Here is a 17112-nt window from a genome sequence, read left to right as displayed (position 1 = left end):
GCAAGAAGAGTCTCGGAGATACAGGCCCTCATGGCAGTTCCTCCCTTTATCATCTTTCATCAGGACAGAGTTTCCCTTAGGACCAATCCTTCATTCATGCCTAAGGTGATATCCAGAGTGTCTCTAAACCAAGCAATTCACCTGCCTACTTTCTTTCCTAATCCTCAAAATAAAGGGGAAAGGTTGCTGCATACTTTACACATTCACAGACAACTATGCTACTACTTGAACAGAACAAAGTCCACCAGGAAGTCTGACCAACTGTTTGTAGCCTATGCTGCTGGAGTGCAAGGGAAAGCAGTCACCAAACAAACTATCTCAAAATGGATTGGACACTGCTTCAGATTCTGTTACTCTTTTCATGGAAAAAGTGTGCCAGCTAATATTAGACCACACTCCACCGGAGCTATGGCCACATCCACAGCTTTTCTAAGAGGAGTGGCTACAAAGGACATTCTAGAAGCTGCTACATGGAGCTCCATGCATACATTTACCAAACACTACAACCTGCCTTTATGTTCCAGATCCCGAGCAGGCTTTGCTTCTGCAGTCCTGCAGGGTCTTTTAGCTACACCATCTCTTGCTTAGTCCTACCACCCCCAGCTTGGCTATGGTATTCAACCCATATGTCAGGACTGCAGTTGCATTCTTGAAGGACATAGTACAGTTTTGTACCTACCATAAATGTAGATGTCCGATAGATATGCAACTGCAGTCAGGTTTTCCCTCCCTCCTACCTCTTTGTTTTTCCCATTTTGGGTCCTTTCTCCCCTTACCTATCAGCTGGGGATATATGTTATGGTGTATCTGTTTATTACTGTTGTGCATGTCTGGTTTTATCTGTTTATCCATTCACCAAATTTAGCCTTCATTGGAGGGCACCTGGCATCTGGGGCAAGAAACACTGAAGAAGATGGCGTCGGCTGATGCCTTTATACTCCAGCCGCTCTGACGTCGGGGAGGAGGCAACATCGGCCGACGCCAGACCCAGACTTTGGAATCTGGCCGACCGAAGGGCTGCCTGAGGCAGGACAACCCATATGTCAGGACTGCAGTTGCATATCTATCGGACATCTACATTTATGGTAGGTACAAAACTGTACTTTTTTCTCCATCCGTCACTTTTGCCTTTTTTTCCTGGCTCTTCAGAAGCCCATTTTTTTACCCTTTAAGAGCCTTTTGGTATACAAGTGTGAGGGTTTGATTTTGATAGAATTTCCCTTTAAGTTTCCTATTTCTGGTGCTAGCTTAAAACTGTGGAGAAATCTGGTTGGTGGAAACTGCCTAGCACTCACATTTTAAGACCTTTTTATTGTGGTGAACCACTAATGGATCTGGTAAAATAGCTGTAGATTAGGACTATTTTAAGTGCTTCAAATAATTTCAGAACAGTTCTAGGAAGGAATGTAGTTGATAGGTATCTAAGAGAGACATTTAAACTAAGAAATCTGGTGTCTAGAAGAGACATTTCCACCCAGCCATTATTAAGTGGCATGATGTGGAAGAGAGGAAGCCTATGGTAGGTTTAAAAATAATACACATCTTTCAAGGGCTTGAGTGGAGATTACACATAATACATGTTAATCCTAGAGTGATTTCAGACACCAAGGACGACAAGGTGTACCTTAACTGTTATAGTGTGTTTCTTGGGGTCACACATGCCCCTTATCAATGTGCATCTTGCACAGCTTTGCAGTGTTCATTAGGAAAATAGTACTGGAAATAAAATATAAAATGAACAGAGACCTAAAAAATAGTTGAATAAATGAGTCCATTTTGCTGTATCTAATGTTGAAAACAGAATACTGAAAATTTGCTTTTTTGCTCTTTCAAATTTGATACAGGAAGCCTACTTTTAAGGCTTATGTCGACAGCTTGAACTCCAAGACCGTTTTCAGTGGCTTCTTTATTAATATTTTTTTCTCTGCTTGCTCTAGGAATTTATTGCAGTAAGTCAGCTGCGTGGATCTACACAAGGGAAGATTCTCTGTTTCTATGGGCCCCCAGGAGTTGGGAAAACTAGTATTGCTCGATCTATTGCACGAGCCTTGAACCGAGAGTATTTCCGCTTCAGTGTTGGAGGAATGACTGATGTGGCTGAAATTAAAGGGCACAGGTAACCTAATCAAACACTAGAAATGTTTTATTTGAAAACTTACTGGACAAGCTTTATTTTACTTGGAGTTATTGAGTTCAGTAAGGCATTTTGGTGAATTTCTCTTCTCCTCTTCTCTTCCTTGATCACTAAGCAGAAACATTAATTAATTAATCCTTTTTTCTTGATTTTTTTTTGTGCTTTGTGTTTAATTTTGTTTTGATTGGTAAACTTCTCTGTTTGTTCCTGTATTTTTCATACTTGCTAAACCTGTTTTGTTTTTCCTTCTTACCTACAAAGTCACTTATTTGGCAGTCACATTATTGTTTCTTCCTTATTTATGATTTTTTCTTGTTTATGAATTTCTTATTGCTTATTTGAGGGATGTCCTGGTGTGTTTTCTGAGGCACTTGCCCATATTAAGTACAGTTTGCCCTTGTGAAATCTGTTTTCCCGTTGGCTAGGGTTGACAGTGAATCATGCTGTTTGGGTGTCTGTCCTACCAAAACAGCTGCCCACAGTCTGGTATTTCTATTTTCTTATTTGGAAGAGTCATACTAACTATTTCAAGTCTTTGCCTTACAGGGTATTACTTGCTGTTAGGTGTGTTGTCATAGTATTCCAGTTTGCACTTGGCATATTAATGTTGCCCATGGAGAATACTTCTGTTTCTTTGCACTTATGATAATTTTCTTGTCTTTCCATCCTCATTTGGTGAGCTTATATATGTACGCTCCTGTGCAGATTTTCTTGTCTTTGTCAGTCTCCATTTTTAACCAATATTACCTTCTCTTGTCCATTTTTACTTATATGTTGTACTTTAGACTACTTATGACACATAGCAGGATATACCTTCTATTTGATCTTATGTGTAGACTGTACCATCTATTTTATCTGTCCTTTTCCTATAAGCTGTGCCTCCTAATGGGTTCACATCCTACTCATGGTTCTTAGTGTACCATGTTTCTCAGTATTAGTTGTTGCTCTTCCATTGGTGCTATGAGTTTTTGGTAACTTTTTGCTCACTTGGAGCATTGATGTTTACTGCATTCTAGTTTGCTTTTGACTGGTACTCTTTGCCTTCCATTTTTAGTTCGCGGTCAGCATTGGCAGGCTTTGTCTTGCAATGCCAGGACCTCTCAGCAAATCAGCTTTCAGATTCTTGTCATTTGTACCACTTATGCCTGTCATAGCTTATCTTCTTCAGTTGTAAAATATTTGGAGAGAAATGTGAGGCTGGCTGGTTTATTTACTATTTCCTTTATACCATCCCAACCACCTCCAATTTAGATACCGCCCCTCCCTCCAGGGTAAAAGAAGAGACCCTTCATTCGAAGAATTGTGGAAATCTGATTGACTTGGTGGAAGAAGACCTGTCATACATTGACCGCAGATCCATCCTTCTCTTGACTGCTACACCAGTGACAAGGGTATTGTTTTATTGGGATCTTCCTCTTGATGGACATCTGCTCTGGGAAGACCATGAAATTCATGAGGGAACACTTCCACTGCGAACAAGATTGATGTTACTGGGCATAGAAGAACCCAAGTTCACAGAAGTAAATCAGAGAGCACTTTGTTAGAGCCTGATTCTCAAACCATAGCTTCTAGGGAGCCAGACTGCTTTTATAAGGTCCTTGAAAAATCTAAATATTTTTATAAAAATCCTTTCACAATCCCTGCTGCTGTTTTCATGGATGCTTACAAGAGATTAAAACTAGCCTGTGGATGTAACACCCACTCCATCAATTAGGAAAGTAGGGTGTTTGACAGAATTGCAAAAAAAGTTTTATACTTCTGTCCCCGTTGGGGTTAGGGTTTAACTGTCTGCTCCAGATGGCCCAGTAAAAAGACGACATAGGCAAAACATACCGAGGATATGAGTAAAGAAACGGGATGAAATCCTCTGGGGTAGAATCACCAGGCTAAAGCAGACTGCGTGTAAGATGGCAAAGTATGCCATCAAATGCAGAAGTGACATGGTGAATGTATGAGGGGCTCATCACAGACATAATGATCAAGAAGATGTGGCTGGATGAGAATTCAGAGGGATTCTGAGTGTACCCAGACACAAGGGTTTACCTTTTGGCTGTCCTAAACAGGACATGTTTAGGAAACTTGTAGAGAACAACAACCCAGTTTTGTCAGTGAAACAGCTCTTTCTTCACCCTATTTCCAGATGCAGTGGAAAATATCTCCCAAAATGTGACCTTTTACAGAAAGCAGTTGAGGGGAGAGCAATGCAAACAGAAAAGAACATTTGAAAAAAAAAAAACATCTTAAAGGAGCAAACAGGAATAGAAGTAAGCAACAGAGAGCCTGTTTCCCAGTAATGGTGGAGCTTGGAATACTAAATGTGTGGCTGAATTTTCTTACTGCTTATCTGTTGTACACCTTTTGGGCAGGAAGTTATTGTTCTGCCTCAGAAATTGGTTTTGCCTGACTCAGGTGAAAGAGAGAGAAGGAGAAAACCACTCTCTTGGTAGCCAGTAGTTTGGTGTAGCTTCTGGAAATCAGAGCCTTAGAAACTGCCTCTCTTAAAAGAAGGGCAAAAATTTCTGTTTAGGATATTTTTTATTGCAAAGAAAGTGAGGTTTTGGTGACTTGAATTGCATCTGACCAGGATGAATGTTTGTTTCATTCACAAACATCATAATGCTGATTTTGCATCACTTTCTTTATTCTTCCTCAACATGTTACTAATAAACTTGGATATAAAGGATACCTGTTTGCACAGGTTTACCTTTAAAAACTCGAATCACAGTGGTTCGAGTGCTCATATGAGCGACTCAAAACCACGAAAGTGAAAATGTCGACAGTCCTTAATGTTCGAAAACAGCAAATCGAAAAGCAGATTTGCTGTTTTTCGAACATTAATGTCGAACAAAAAAACACAAAGTGTAAAGCAGGGGGGCAAGCACCCCTGCACCCCCATGTGGGGGGGCTGCGCCCCACCCCCTACTTTGTTATTTTAACTCTGCGATCGCACTACAGTGGGGAAAGGAACCATTTCCTGATCCCCACTATAGTGCAGTCTGCCCCAGAATGTCAAATGTGCAGTGAGTGAATCTCACTGTGCATTCACTCATTGCACATTCAAACCTTTTTCCGTTCGGCATTTGCAAACTTTGCAGACTGCCTTTCAGAAAATTGCTGTTCGCCCTTGTGCAATATGCACATGTAAAGGTAAACCGTTTGCACATACCTGTTCACACATCATATAGGCAGTTACTTGAGGATTATGATGAGCTTCACCCATTTTATCTGTCAGCAATTTATCCTGTCCACTACTTAGGTTCTTTCTTTACCTACCTGAGGAAAAGAGTCATTGGTGACTATCTTGTTTAGTCTGGCACAGATGATGAGCTTTTGGGAGTTTTACCTGCATTTCCCATTATGTAGTCAATCTGGGGATCTTTCTTGGCAGCAGAAGTAAAGTTTTACTGCAGCATATATGAAAACTTCCTGATTGAGGGGCTGTTGAACCTTTGAGCAAGCAGGATACTGCTGTCTAGTATAAGGCCCTTGTCCAGTTTAGATTATTCATTCAGAATGCCAGCAAGACATACCTGTAAGCCAAGACTTTTGTGACTCTGCTGTGTTACGAGGGAACATGTCATTCTAACAAAGGTAGTTTGGGTCAGTGCAGTTTAATAAAAAGCAGTTTCAGTGGTCGTAGAGGATTCCATTTTCTCTGTTCATGTACCTCGAAGTAGGTATACAAGTTTGGGGGGGAGGGGTTGCTTTTGGCTACACTTTCTGTGTAGATTTGTGGCTGATGGAACTACTGTTGCTCTGTCGACAAGAATCCGTTACAGGATATTTTCCTAAAAGTACTTCAAGAATATGTGGGAACAGTACAGGAAGCCATAGGAGCTGAAGATTCCATTTCTCCCAGTCTTCAGGATGGAGCTGTTCATGGACAGAACATATCAAAATCAGACCTAGTCTACCACAGTGTGAGGGGAAAATGTCTCAATGGGCTTTGTAAATAGCTTATGACAGTGCCCTGCCTTCCAGAGACCAAACTGAGGGATATCTCAACTAAGATAAAAAAGAATTAGAGCTGCTATACTTACTCATTATTCATGTTGGGGGGAACAGTTTAGAAGATTTTATCTCTTGGATTTGCAACAGGATATGATGAGTTTAGTGAACATTCTGTTAAGCATGGGAAAAACGAATCTTCTTGGTGAAGTCCTTCCCTCACTTCATGTGGCAGCTGAAGCATAGCAGTATGATGGCCTTCATTTAGTAGCTGAAGACATGGAGTCACAGACAAGAGGATTCTGTGCTTTTCTGCCTGGAATGAGGTGCACATCTAGCTAGAGTGCTTTAAACCTTTTGGGCGTCATCTGTTTCCTCTGGAAGTATATGCACTGAACAGGAAGTTATAACGCATGCACTCTCTTTTCTTACATTCCCTTCTAAGACCAAAAAATGTAAACTAAAGAGGCACCAGGTAAAAATTCAGAGCTGAAATTGGCTTTGCTAAATGGCATAGAAGCTTGCCTTTGTTTGGAGGGTGTTCATATCTGTACTTTTGTTAAAACACAGTGTGAAGATCCAAATTGTGCACCACAAACTCCAGGCTGCATGTGAAGATCCAAATTGTGCACCACAGACTCCAGGCTGTGTGTCTTTTCCTTGTTCAGAACTGGTAGGGGAGGTACTGGTGTGCTTTGTGAAAAACACCTAAAAGTCCGAGACCTGCAACTTGCTCAGACAATCTCACTGCTTCTGATTGTAGTAGTATAGAAACTGCCCAAGACCGCCTTTTCCCATTGTGAGCAAGAGGGTTTTCTGACTAAACTCCAAGAAGTAAAAATCATTGCAAATGCAACCTTTGTAAATGATTTAACTTCTAGTTGTTAAATCATCTATTTTGTATTTGCCCAAATGTGAAATGACTAGGTGAATCAAAATTTTCAGCAAATAATCTGAAGTCCAGCTAGGAATGGCAGTTATTGTAGATATTGTGCAAACACATGTAGTATCGTCTTGTTGGCCACCAGTTGTACTTATTATAATTAGTACAGATCACGATACCATCATTTTAATAAGAGTTAAGTCAAGCTTGGTCTTAAATAAATCATTCATGCAAATATTGATGTAGTAAATGACATGATGTTAGGTTGGGATGCCATCTTCTGTGACAAAAATACTTTTTCTCAGTGTAGTGCCATTGAGTTCCGTGATTATTATAAAGTTGTGTTTTCATGGACACATACCAATGACATGATACCCAACTATGTAGGGAAATTCAACACAACCTGCGCAGCAGAAACAAGATAAACAGCTTAGCTTTCAAAAAAAGTACCCTATTCATATGTCTTGTAGTGATGGTGCAGTACTAGTATAAATAACAAGTCGTATGACTTCTGATGGTTCAGTACTAGTTAATGCAGTGATTGCTTGACTTGTAGTGATGGAGCAGTACTCGTTAAAGTGGTAGTCATATGACTTGTGATGATGCAGTAGTAGTTAAAGCAGTAGTCATATGACTTGTGATTTTGCAGCACTAGTTAAAGCAGTAGTCATGTGACTTGTGATGGTGCAGTACTAGTTAAAGCAATAGTTATATGGCTCGTAGTGGTGGTACAGTAGTAGTTAAGGCAGTAGTCATGTCACTTGTAGTGATGGTGCTGTACTAGTTAAAGCAGTAGTCATATGACTTCTGATGGTGCAATACTAGTTTAAATAATAGTCACATGACATTCTGTGATGGTTCAATATTAGTTAATGCAGTGGTTGTGTGACTTGTAGCGATGGTGTAGTAGTAGTCAAAGCAATAGTCATTTGACTTGTGATTTTGCAGTATTAGTTAAAGCAGTAGTCATATGCTATGAAGTGATGGTGCCGTACTAGCTGAGGCAGTAGTCATGTGACTTGTGCTGATGCAGTAGTAGTTAATTAGATGTACTACTTGACTGGTTCCTTTGCAAGTTAGTTTGTGTAAAATAAGTTATATTTTGAGATCAGCTAAAGTTGGACAGCAGAATGTAAGAAATAGGACATTACTGATGCTGGTGTTTGAAAGAACCCAAAGTCGTCAAGGACGAAAAGTTGGTAGAAATGGTGCAGAAGCATGGTACATAGTGGTAGCAAGACAGTAAATCGCAAGGACCTTCGAGATGATTTACTGTAGAGGTTTCAGGTAATGAACCTTAGAAAATAATTATGCCAGGGTCTGAAAGAGAAATAGAGAAGTTAATGACTAAGTTGCGAAGCTGTATTACAGAGGGCAAGAAAGAGATGCCAAGGTGGTGGTGATACTGAACTCGCATATGGACACCATTATTGAGGTGCAGAAAGAAAGTAAAGAACCAAAAGAGTAAAATGTCTATATTGTAGTTAATGTTACTTAAAGAAAAGCAGGATAACCATGAAAAGAGAGCCAAATATATATATATATATATATATATATATATATATATATATATATATATATATATATATATATATATATATATATATAGGCTCATAGGTAGGTACTAGGCTATTGGCCTTAGGGCCTATATAAGCCTAGCCAAAGGTACCCTGACATTCACCACCCAAGAAAATTATTTTCCTGTGCCACTGTTGAGCAGAGCCACAGAAGTGATCCCTGGGGTGAATTTCCTATCTCCCATACAATCCTCAAGATTTTTCTTGAAGAACGCTAATGAGGAGCTTTGTTTGATATAGATGAGTAGTTTGTCCAGAGTATGGGAAGTCTCTGGGACAGGAATCTATCCCTCCAGCATGTTCTGTTTATTGTGGTGACAATGTTTAGGTCCCTAGACCATGTAGCTCATAGGGATTGGGATTTCTTTAAGTGGAGCATGTCTAAAAGCTCTGGGTTTGACATAGCTTTGTGTGTTAGGCAGAGATCGCCTCTGAGTAGGCGATATGCAAAGGAGTAAAACTGCAGTTTTTTGAGACTGTCTGCATAGGGCATCTGTTTGAGGGCAGTAATCCACTTTGTGAGGTATTTCTGTGGCCTTTCCAGTTGTTGTAGATGTCTTGTGAGGTACATACCAAAAGGGGTATTGTACTCTGTAATGGGTCTAATTAGTGATGAGTAGAGGGGAACAATGACCTCTTTTTTCCTGGATGAGAAACCTTTTGTGATGAGGTGTGCTACATAAAAGGATTTCCTGACTACTGTGGCGATGTGATTATCAAAGGAGAGACTACTGTCCACCTGTGTCCCAAGGTCTCTTATCACACTTTCAGTGTTAAGTAGACTACCACCTATGTGGTAGTTCATGGGTACTGAGTTTTTACCAAAAGGGATGACAATGCACTTTTTGGCATTGAGCTTGAGGCCATGGCTTTGACACCAGGCATCTGTCTCAGCGAGGCCCTTTTGTAGGATGTCCACATCTTTTGGTGTTTTGATTATGGCTCCTAGTTTGCAGTCATCTGCGAACTTCGTTAGCCAAAGACCTTCTGTGTTGGCCTGTACTTCAGAGAAGTAGATAGCAAACAGGAGAGGACCCAGGACTGAACCCTGTGGTACTCCACTTGTCACTGGTCTGAAGTTGGATTTGGAGTCTGCTACTTTCACAGTGTGGGTTCTGTCAGTGAGCCATTTGGCAACCCATCTTGTGACTTAGGGATTTATACCTAGTTTAGTGAGTTTATCTATAATTCCAGAGTGGGCGATGGTGTCGAAAGCCTTGGCGAGATCTAGATAGGCTGTGTGAACCACCTTACCCTCATCTACGGTTTTGGTGGCTGCTTCAAAGAAGTCTATCAGGTTTAGGAGACATGATCTGCCTTTTACAAACCCGAACTGGGTGGGGTCCTGAGTTTGGAGATTACCAATGTCATTGTTTATAAGTTCCATGATGATACGTTCCATAGCCTTGCAGACCAGGCTCGTTAGGCTAATGGGACGGTAGTTTCTGGGGTCTGTGGTGGCTCCCCCTTTGTGGAGTGGGATAACTGTCGCTGTGCGCCAGTCAGTGGGCACATAGCCTGAGGTGAGGCTATGATTGAACATGGTACTTGGGTGGGGTGCCAGTTTATTCTGTAGTTCATGTAGAACATAGCCTGGGATGTCGTCAGGTCTCATGGATGCTGTGTTCTTGGCTTTGGATAGTGTGTTTTTTACCTGTGCCACGGTGATTACAGGACCTTTGCATTCTTCTGGTATAGAGATGGGCCCTTTAGGGGATGACAGGGGGGTAAAGTTAGCACTGAAACTATCTGCCAGGATGTTGGCAATATCAGTTAGTTCTGTATATTTAGTGCCGTTGTGCTGTAACTCAGAGCAGATCTGAGTGTTGCCATTGAGATTCTTGACATAGCTATGGAATGCATTGTAGTTGTCGTTAGAGTCAGTGGCGATTTTGTTTTCATAACTAGCTTTGGAGGATTTTATGAGGGATCTCAGCTTCTTACTGAGGCTGACCAGGGAGTTTCTCCAATCTTGGAATTTTACTCTTTTTTTTTTTTTGCAACAGTTTCTTTCTTCTGTTGTAGAGTTTGTTTGTGGCAGGGGACCACCAGATTGGCTTCCTTTCTTTGGAGGCTAGCATCTTGGTTCTGTTAGAGATTGCACGATCCATGCACTCGTGTAAGTGCTTATAAAGTGCATTTGTGTAGGATTCAGCAGTCATACCTCTATTGTCCGTCAGCATGGATGTCGTGAAGTTTGCCACTTCTGTCTTAAGAAGCGTTAAGTTGGCTTTGGAGAAAATTTTTACTGTGGTTTCCCTAATGGGGGGCAGGGGAGGGATGTGGATGTCTAGGGTGATTAGCTTGTGGTCGGATCTGACCAACGAGGAATTGACCTCTGGTGTGAAGCACCGATTGCCCATGTTGGTAATAACCGGGTCTAGGATATTGCTGCCCCTGGTGAGGGTGTGGATAAGTTGATCCATGGCATTGGAATTTATGAATTCCAGAAAACGTTGAGCACAAGAGTTGGTACATGAGTAGTTTTCCCAGTTAATAATAGGGTAGTTGAAATCGCCCATTATTAGGGTGTTAGGTTGCACCCTAATATTTTCCAGTGTATTAAGAAATGAGGAGTGGGAACCTTGGGGCATGGTGGGGGATCTGTAGCAAGCTACAATTTGGATTGCGGTCTTGCCCAGAGTTAGTTGCACTTGGATAATCTCGGATGCATTATGCTGAGCAACTAGCCTGGAGTTGTGGATATCCTTAATGAATATGGACACGCCTCCGCCTTTAGTGTTTTGGTCCAGGTTAGGTGGCCGAAAGGTGTGGTATGAATTATAGCCTGGTAATGCAGGGGTACTCTCTGGAGCCTTGAACCAGGTCTCTGTGACTGCACAGATGTTGATGTTCTCCATTTTAAGGAGTGCCTTGAGTGGGTGCATTTTGAGGTTTAGACTTCTAGCATTGAGTAGCATATATATATATGTGTGTGTGTGTGTGTGTGTGTGTGTGTGTGTGTGTGTATATATATATATATATATACACACACACACACACACACACACACATATATACACACACACACACACACACACACACACACACACAAATCAGTGGTATGCTGAAAAAAAGGGCAAGTATCTGTGACTTTTGTGTCTTAAAAAAACGACTTCATGGGCTGGACCTCATGTAAGCCAAGTAAAACTAGAGAGCGCAAGCACATGAGTGTTTGATGTTTTGGATACTCTGGTGAGGCAGCCTAGACACATGTTGGTATGTTTTGAGACCTTTAAGGTGAAAGACAAAATACTGTCTTTCCTCTGGCATCCAGGCAAACAGTACAAGATTGGTGATCTTTTTTTATTGTAATTATTACATTGTGCATAGTTGACAATGAAGGGCACACTTTTTGGACTGTTTTAGGAAATTTATATAGAGACACCTTCGATTTCATATGCTTCATCATGAGATTTTCATTGTGTAATTCCCCCAAAGATTTGTAACTTTTTTGGCTTTACAAGAAACGCTGGCTACTATATGGGAATATGAAAAAGCCAATTGAATGAGTCCAGTGTTTAAATGGGAGAGACTGAATGGTTTGGAGGAGAGGAGGGTCCTCAAAAGAGTTCTAAGTAAACCCAAAGCATTTTTGTGATCAGTGAATCAAGTTGTTTCTTGTATTTAAAACACACTTTGCAGCCAGCTGAACACTGCAAGCAGCATGGCAGTGTAGTCGGGATGAATAGTGAATGGCCAGCAATGTATATGTGAAATTCATCAAGATGGTGCTAAGTAATGGCATTTACAGCGCACAAATGATATTCCTTGGTAAGAAAATAAAGTTTATTTCTACAATTGTTTTCTGGGTGAGACTAGTGGGGGATCGACTCTGGATAATAAGACCTCAACCTGTGTAGAAGTGAGAAATTCAGTAAGTTATAACCAGTCAAGTGTCAAAACAATATTGTTGTTGCTAATACGAGAATGGCTTATTTTATGTTTGTATTGAAGCATATTTATGGAAAAGGGTAAGGTTTTTGCCTCTGTGTACATAAAGAGGATATTTATTTGTTTACACACACACGTGTGTGTGTGTGTGTGTGTATATACATATATATATATATATATATATATATATATATATATATATATATATATATATATATGTGCATGTTTACTGAGGTAGTGCAGTGATCAGTATTGACCAATTTCAAACTCAGCCTGGGTAAGTAAATAAAACATAAATGAGCTGGAGTTTTAAATGGAAGATGGCAGTGGCCATTATTTCTGAGCTGCCCAGATTTTTGCAGAGTTCCCAGAGTTTTGGACTGCCATTGAAGACAGAAGTCACTTGATTGTAAATGTTTTTCAGACTTCAGATACCTAGAAAATACATGGTAATGCAAACCTGTTATTCTCGCCACATTCTAAGTTTATAAGAGCAATAATTAAAATCTGTCTCTGATTTTGTCCCATCTCCATTATTTTTGACTTTGTCTAGATTTCTTGAGCTAAGAGGTATGTGCCAGGTACAGTATAGAGTTTGACACCTAGTGAGGAGATGTGTGTAACATTGTAGGGAAGTGTATGCATGGCAGTCTGAGCAATTTTATAGTGTTTGTTAAACGTGTAATTTGTTGGTTTTACTGTTTGTGTTGAGTACAACAGATTAGATATACCAGACGTTCTGACCAGTTGTTCGGATGAAACTAACATTGAATTAGGACGGATGTTTGATGCTTGTATTAAACAGATGTTCTGCTGTGGCGACCCCTACTGGGAACAGCCAAAAGAAAAAGATTTGATGCTTGTATTAGGAGGACTGTTACAGGGGATAATGAGGTTAATAACATGAAAAGTGATTGAGCTGATCATTCCATCTAAAGCGAAGAAGCTATTTGGTGACGTTGTCGACCTGGGTCAGTATAGCGTAAGAAGCTCCTTTAAATAAGCAGCATGAGCTTGCAATATTGCATTGTTAAACGGCTGGTAATCATGGGTGTAGCTTCCCTGTTTTACTCTGCGAGGAGGTTGGTGGCTAATGTTATTGGCTGATAAATGCTGCCCCTTGACTTTGGATGATGTAATTGTGAACTATCAACGTTATGTATTATCATGTATTTGTTAGGAAGAACAGACTTTTATTTACATTGAAAACAGGGTTAATGACAAAGCCTCTGCTGTCAAGTGGTGCTAAAATTATTGATTTTTTGAGTTTGGCTGCAGAAAATGCCTTTGGTAGAATTGAGCGGTATTACCTAACGCAGGTACTTTTAGAGATGGGACTACTTACAAAATCTGTAGACTTGATCTTGGCTATATGTAAAGCTTCCATTGAAAGCATGAAAGCACATACAGCATTCCCATTGCCATTTCGACTTTCAGGTGGAACGTAACAAGGCGGATTTTTGTCCCTCTTTTGTTTGCTTTACATTTAGACCCTCTCACTGTGGGTTGAAGCACTAATCTTCAAGGTTATTTTGTAGGTAGTGAACATTTGTTTGCAGGTGATGTTTTGATGTAAAAAAGTTAGGAAAGTACACTGACAAGTCAAGTCTTTAAGTATTGTGTAGATTTTGAGAGTTTTCAAATTGTAAGTTTAATAAAACAAAGATGTAGACAGTAAGTGTATATTTCAAACCTTCTTGGGCCCCTCTGGTTAAAATATGATGTTTTTGGGAAAAGAAGAATATTAAATATTTGGAAATAGAGTTTAAACATAATTTAGAACAGTAGTTAATATGATCCTAGAAAAAAAAGTGTATCTTGCACATTGTAGACCTACACTGGTAAATGTGGTACTTCAGTAATAAAATGCGAGTCCTAGCTCTCAGTACTGCAGCAACTTTCAGACCAGTTGATTACCCTCTTCCTGCCAGGGAAGTAAAAAAGGATTAATCTAAGTGGCTAGCTAACTGCATCTTGTTGTTAGAGTTCATGGGAAGGTGTTAGGGGACCAGGTGGGAACTGATTCCACCAAAGCAGCTGTCGTTACTGCAGCCTTCATAAATGTTTCACCACTTGGACCCCCTTATATTGTTTTTCAAAACACTTTTGTTTACATATCCAGTCAGTGGTCAGGGCATTTTTGCATCTGCTATTCTTCAAGGCATGCTGCGATGCCCCTTCCAGATCCCAGGTCGGTGCTTCTGCAAATGCTTTTGTACTGTCCCATCTAGTAAGATCAACACTCTCCATTGTCTTATTTCCCTGTGTTTACTTCTTCATCTTCTGCCAAGGACTTGGCAGTAATGATATTTTTTCTTACTGCATAACTTTAGATAGATCTGAGCTGTTTCAGAGAGCAGAGGTCTTGCTTATGTGACTCACACACATTCTTTTTCTAGTGACGTTGTGGAATTAGTAGCGTTATTTGTTTGAGAAATGGGTACATGACTAATGAAAACCCCATCCAATCCTTGTGTCTTTCGGCTGTGGAGTCATTTCATTGCTCTAGAAGTCATGCCAGAAGAAGTGAGATCTGCCTGTGGCTAATCCCATGTATTATGAATGTTGCCGGAACGGTAATCTTTTTTTTTAAACATCTGTGACTATGGTAGTACCTCTCAGACAGCTGTTGTTCTAAGTATATTATCCCTTTCGTGAAATGGGTAGCAGCTAAAAATTTTATGATCTGTACATTTTATTTTAATCAGTACAGTGCTCTAACTAGGTGATAAAATGAGACTTGTGTAACATTTTTCCACTGAAGTATCTTGTGGTGCATGTACACTGAATGCTAGTGTGTCTCTCTAGCTACACAGTTTCCAGACATCACTCCCAGAATTTCATAGGCAGACTAGAAGCACTAGTTCCCAGAATTATATGCTGTTTGAAAAGTAGCCCTCCTTTGTGTACCTAGCCTCTCCTCACTTTCCTTTCACATCTTTTCCCTTCTACCTGCTCCCCACAAAAGTATTTTGCTTCCATTTTTGTATCATCAGTCATAGATGCACATAGATGTATTGTGTTTCCAGATCAGGCATGTTCAACACTTTAGGATTACACATCTGAATGTACAGATGCTATTTCAGTGAAGTACAGCATAAATAAGTAGGAGTCAGTGTATGTGACATCCTGTCATCAGTTTATTTCCAGCACTGTGGTTCTTTTGATTTTGAGTAGAATTGTTAGACTATAGTATAGTGGGCATTAGTGTAGTACTTTAAACTCTGTGATACTGCTGTATTATTTAAATGGTTGTTATGCATTTATATTAAAATAAGATTGACATTTTGTAAACAAAGTCTGAAATTAAATAAGTATTTTTGACTAAGACAATGTTAATGTAGAGTTGTTTGGTGTAGTTAACTACATTTACTGTTATGAGAATTTTCGTAGCAAAGCAAATGTCAGTTTTCCAAAATTCATTAAATCAGTAGTGTTGACAGTCAGATTGTCATGTTTTTTTTTCAACATCTTGTGGGGTATAGTACCCTGCATAGTCAGGTTGTCGTGTTTTTTCCCACATGATGTGGGGTATAGTACTGTGCATAGTCAGGTTGTCGTGTTTTTTTCCCAGATCTTGTTGTGGGGTATAGTACCCTGCATAGTCAAGTTGTCATGTTTTTTCCCACATCTTGTTGTAGGGCATAGTACCCTGCATATTCAAGTTGTCGTTTTTTTCCCGCATGTTGCTGTGGGGTATAGTACCCTGGGCGTTTATATCACGTTATCGAAAGATGAAAATAGCGAACGCAATTTCATCGGCCCTAAAACATCTAAACATGAAAATATCGAACATTCAGAACAGCAAATTTTTTCCCATGGAGAAAATTTGCTGCATCGAAACACATACACGCAACACAAGCACATCAAACAAACAGCAAAAGCACACATACACTTAAATTCCTACATCTAACGCTAGACTAAACTAAACATACACTACTATCTACCCACTTACCTTAATGCAAACCCTAACTTTAAGGTCCGTCACTATCGCACACTCACCTAACCTGCGCCCTAACCCTAACTCACTTAACCCGCCCCTAACCCTAACGTACAAACAATCGCACACTTACCTGAACCCAACCCGTAACTTTCCACCACAGAGCTAAGAATAGCGAAGCCACAGAAATGGCCAACCAAATTCTTTCCCGAGGAAAGAATTCGCTGTTCTGCAGCTTCGCTATTCTTAGCGTTTGCTGAATAGTGTTTGATATCAGAACATTCAAAGTTTTAATACTTCGATGTTCTGATATAGAACCTACCCTGCATTGTCAGATTGTCTTGTTTTTTTCCACATCTTGTTGTGGGGTATAGTATTCTGCATTGTCAAGTTGTCATGTTTTTTTCCAACATTTTGTGGGATATAGTACCCTGCATAGTCAGATTGTCGTGTTTTTTTCCACATCTTGTTGTGGGGTATAGTACCCTGCATAGTCAGGTTGTCGTTTTTTTCCAACATCTTGTTGTGTGGTGTAGTACTCTGTATAGTCAGGTTGTCATGTTTTTTCCCCACATCTTGTTGTGGGGTATAGTACCCTGCATAGTCAGGTTGTCGTGTTTTTTTCCCATGTCTTGTGGGGTGTAGTATCCTGCATAGTCAGGTTGTTGTGTTTTTTCCCCACTTCTTGTTTTGGGGTATAGTACCCTGCATTGTCAGGTCAGGTTGTTGTGTTTTT

General features: G+C 40.1%; 1 protein-coding gene across 1 annotated transcript in view; it reads left to right on the top strand.

Moving 5' to 3' along the window:
* The window catches only part of LONP1 (lon peptidase 1, mitochondrial), an 843750-nt gene that overhangs the window by 528044 nt on the left and 298594 nt on the right, over window positions 1–17112 (top strand). The window contains exon 10 of the mRNA XM_044090626.1: window positions 1938–2116. Within this exon, the coding sequence (XP_043946561.1) occupies window positions 1938–2116 (179 nt within the window). The remainder of the gene's footprint in view (window positions 1–1937; window positions 2117–17112) is intronic.

The sequence above is a fragment of the Protopterus annectens genome, chromosome 13.part0 (genome assembly GCF_019279795.1).
Source record: "Protopterus annectens isolate FY-2018-M chromosome 13.part0, PAN1.0, whole genome shotgun sequence".
Lineage (NCBI taxonomy): Eukaryota > Metazoa > Chordata > Ceratodontiformes > Protopteridae > Protopterus > Protopterus annectens.
The sequence above is the reverse complement of the archived record's forward strand: the minus strand, read 5'-3'. Positions and strand labels throughout refer to the sequence as shown.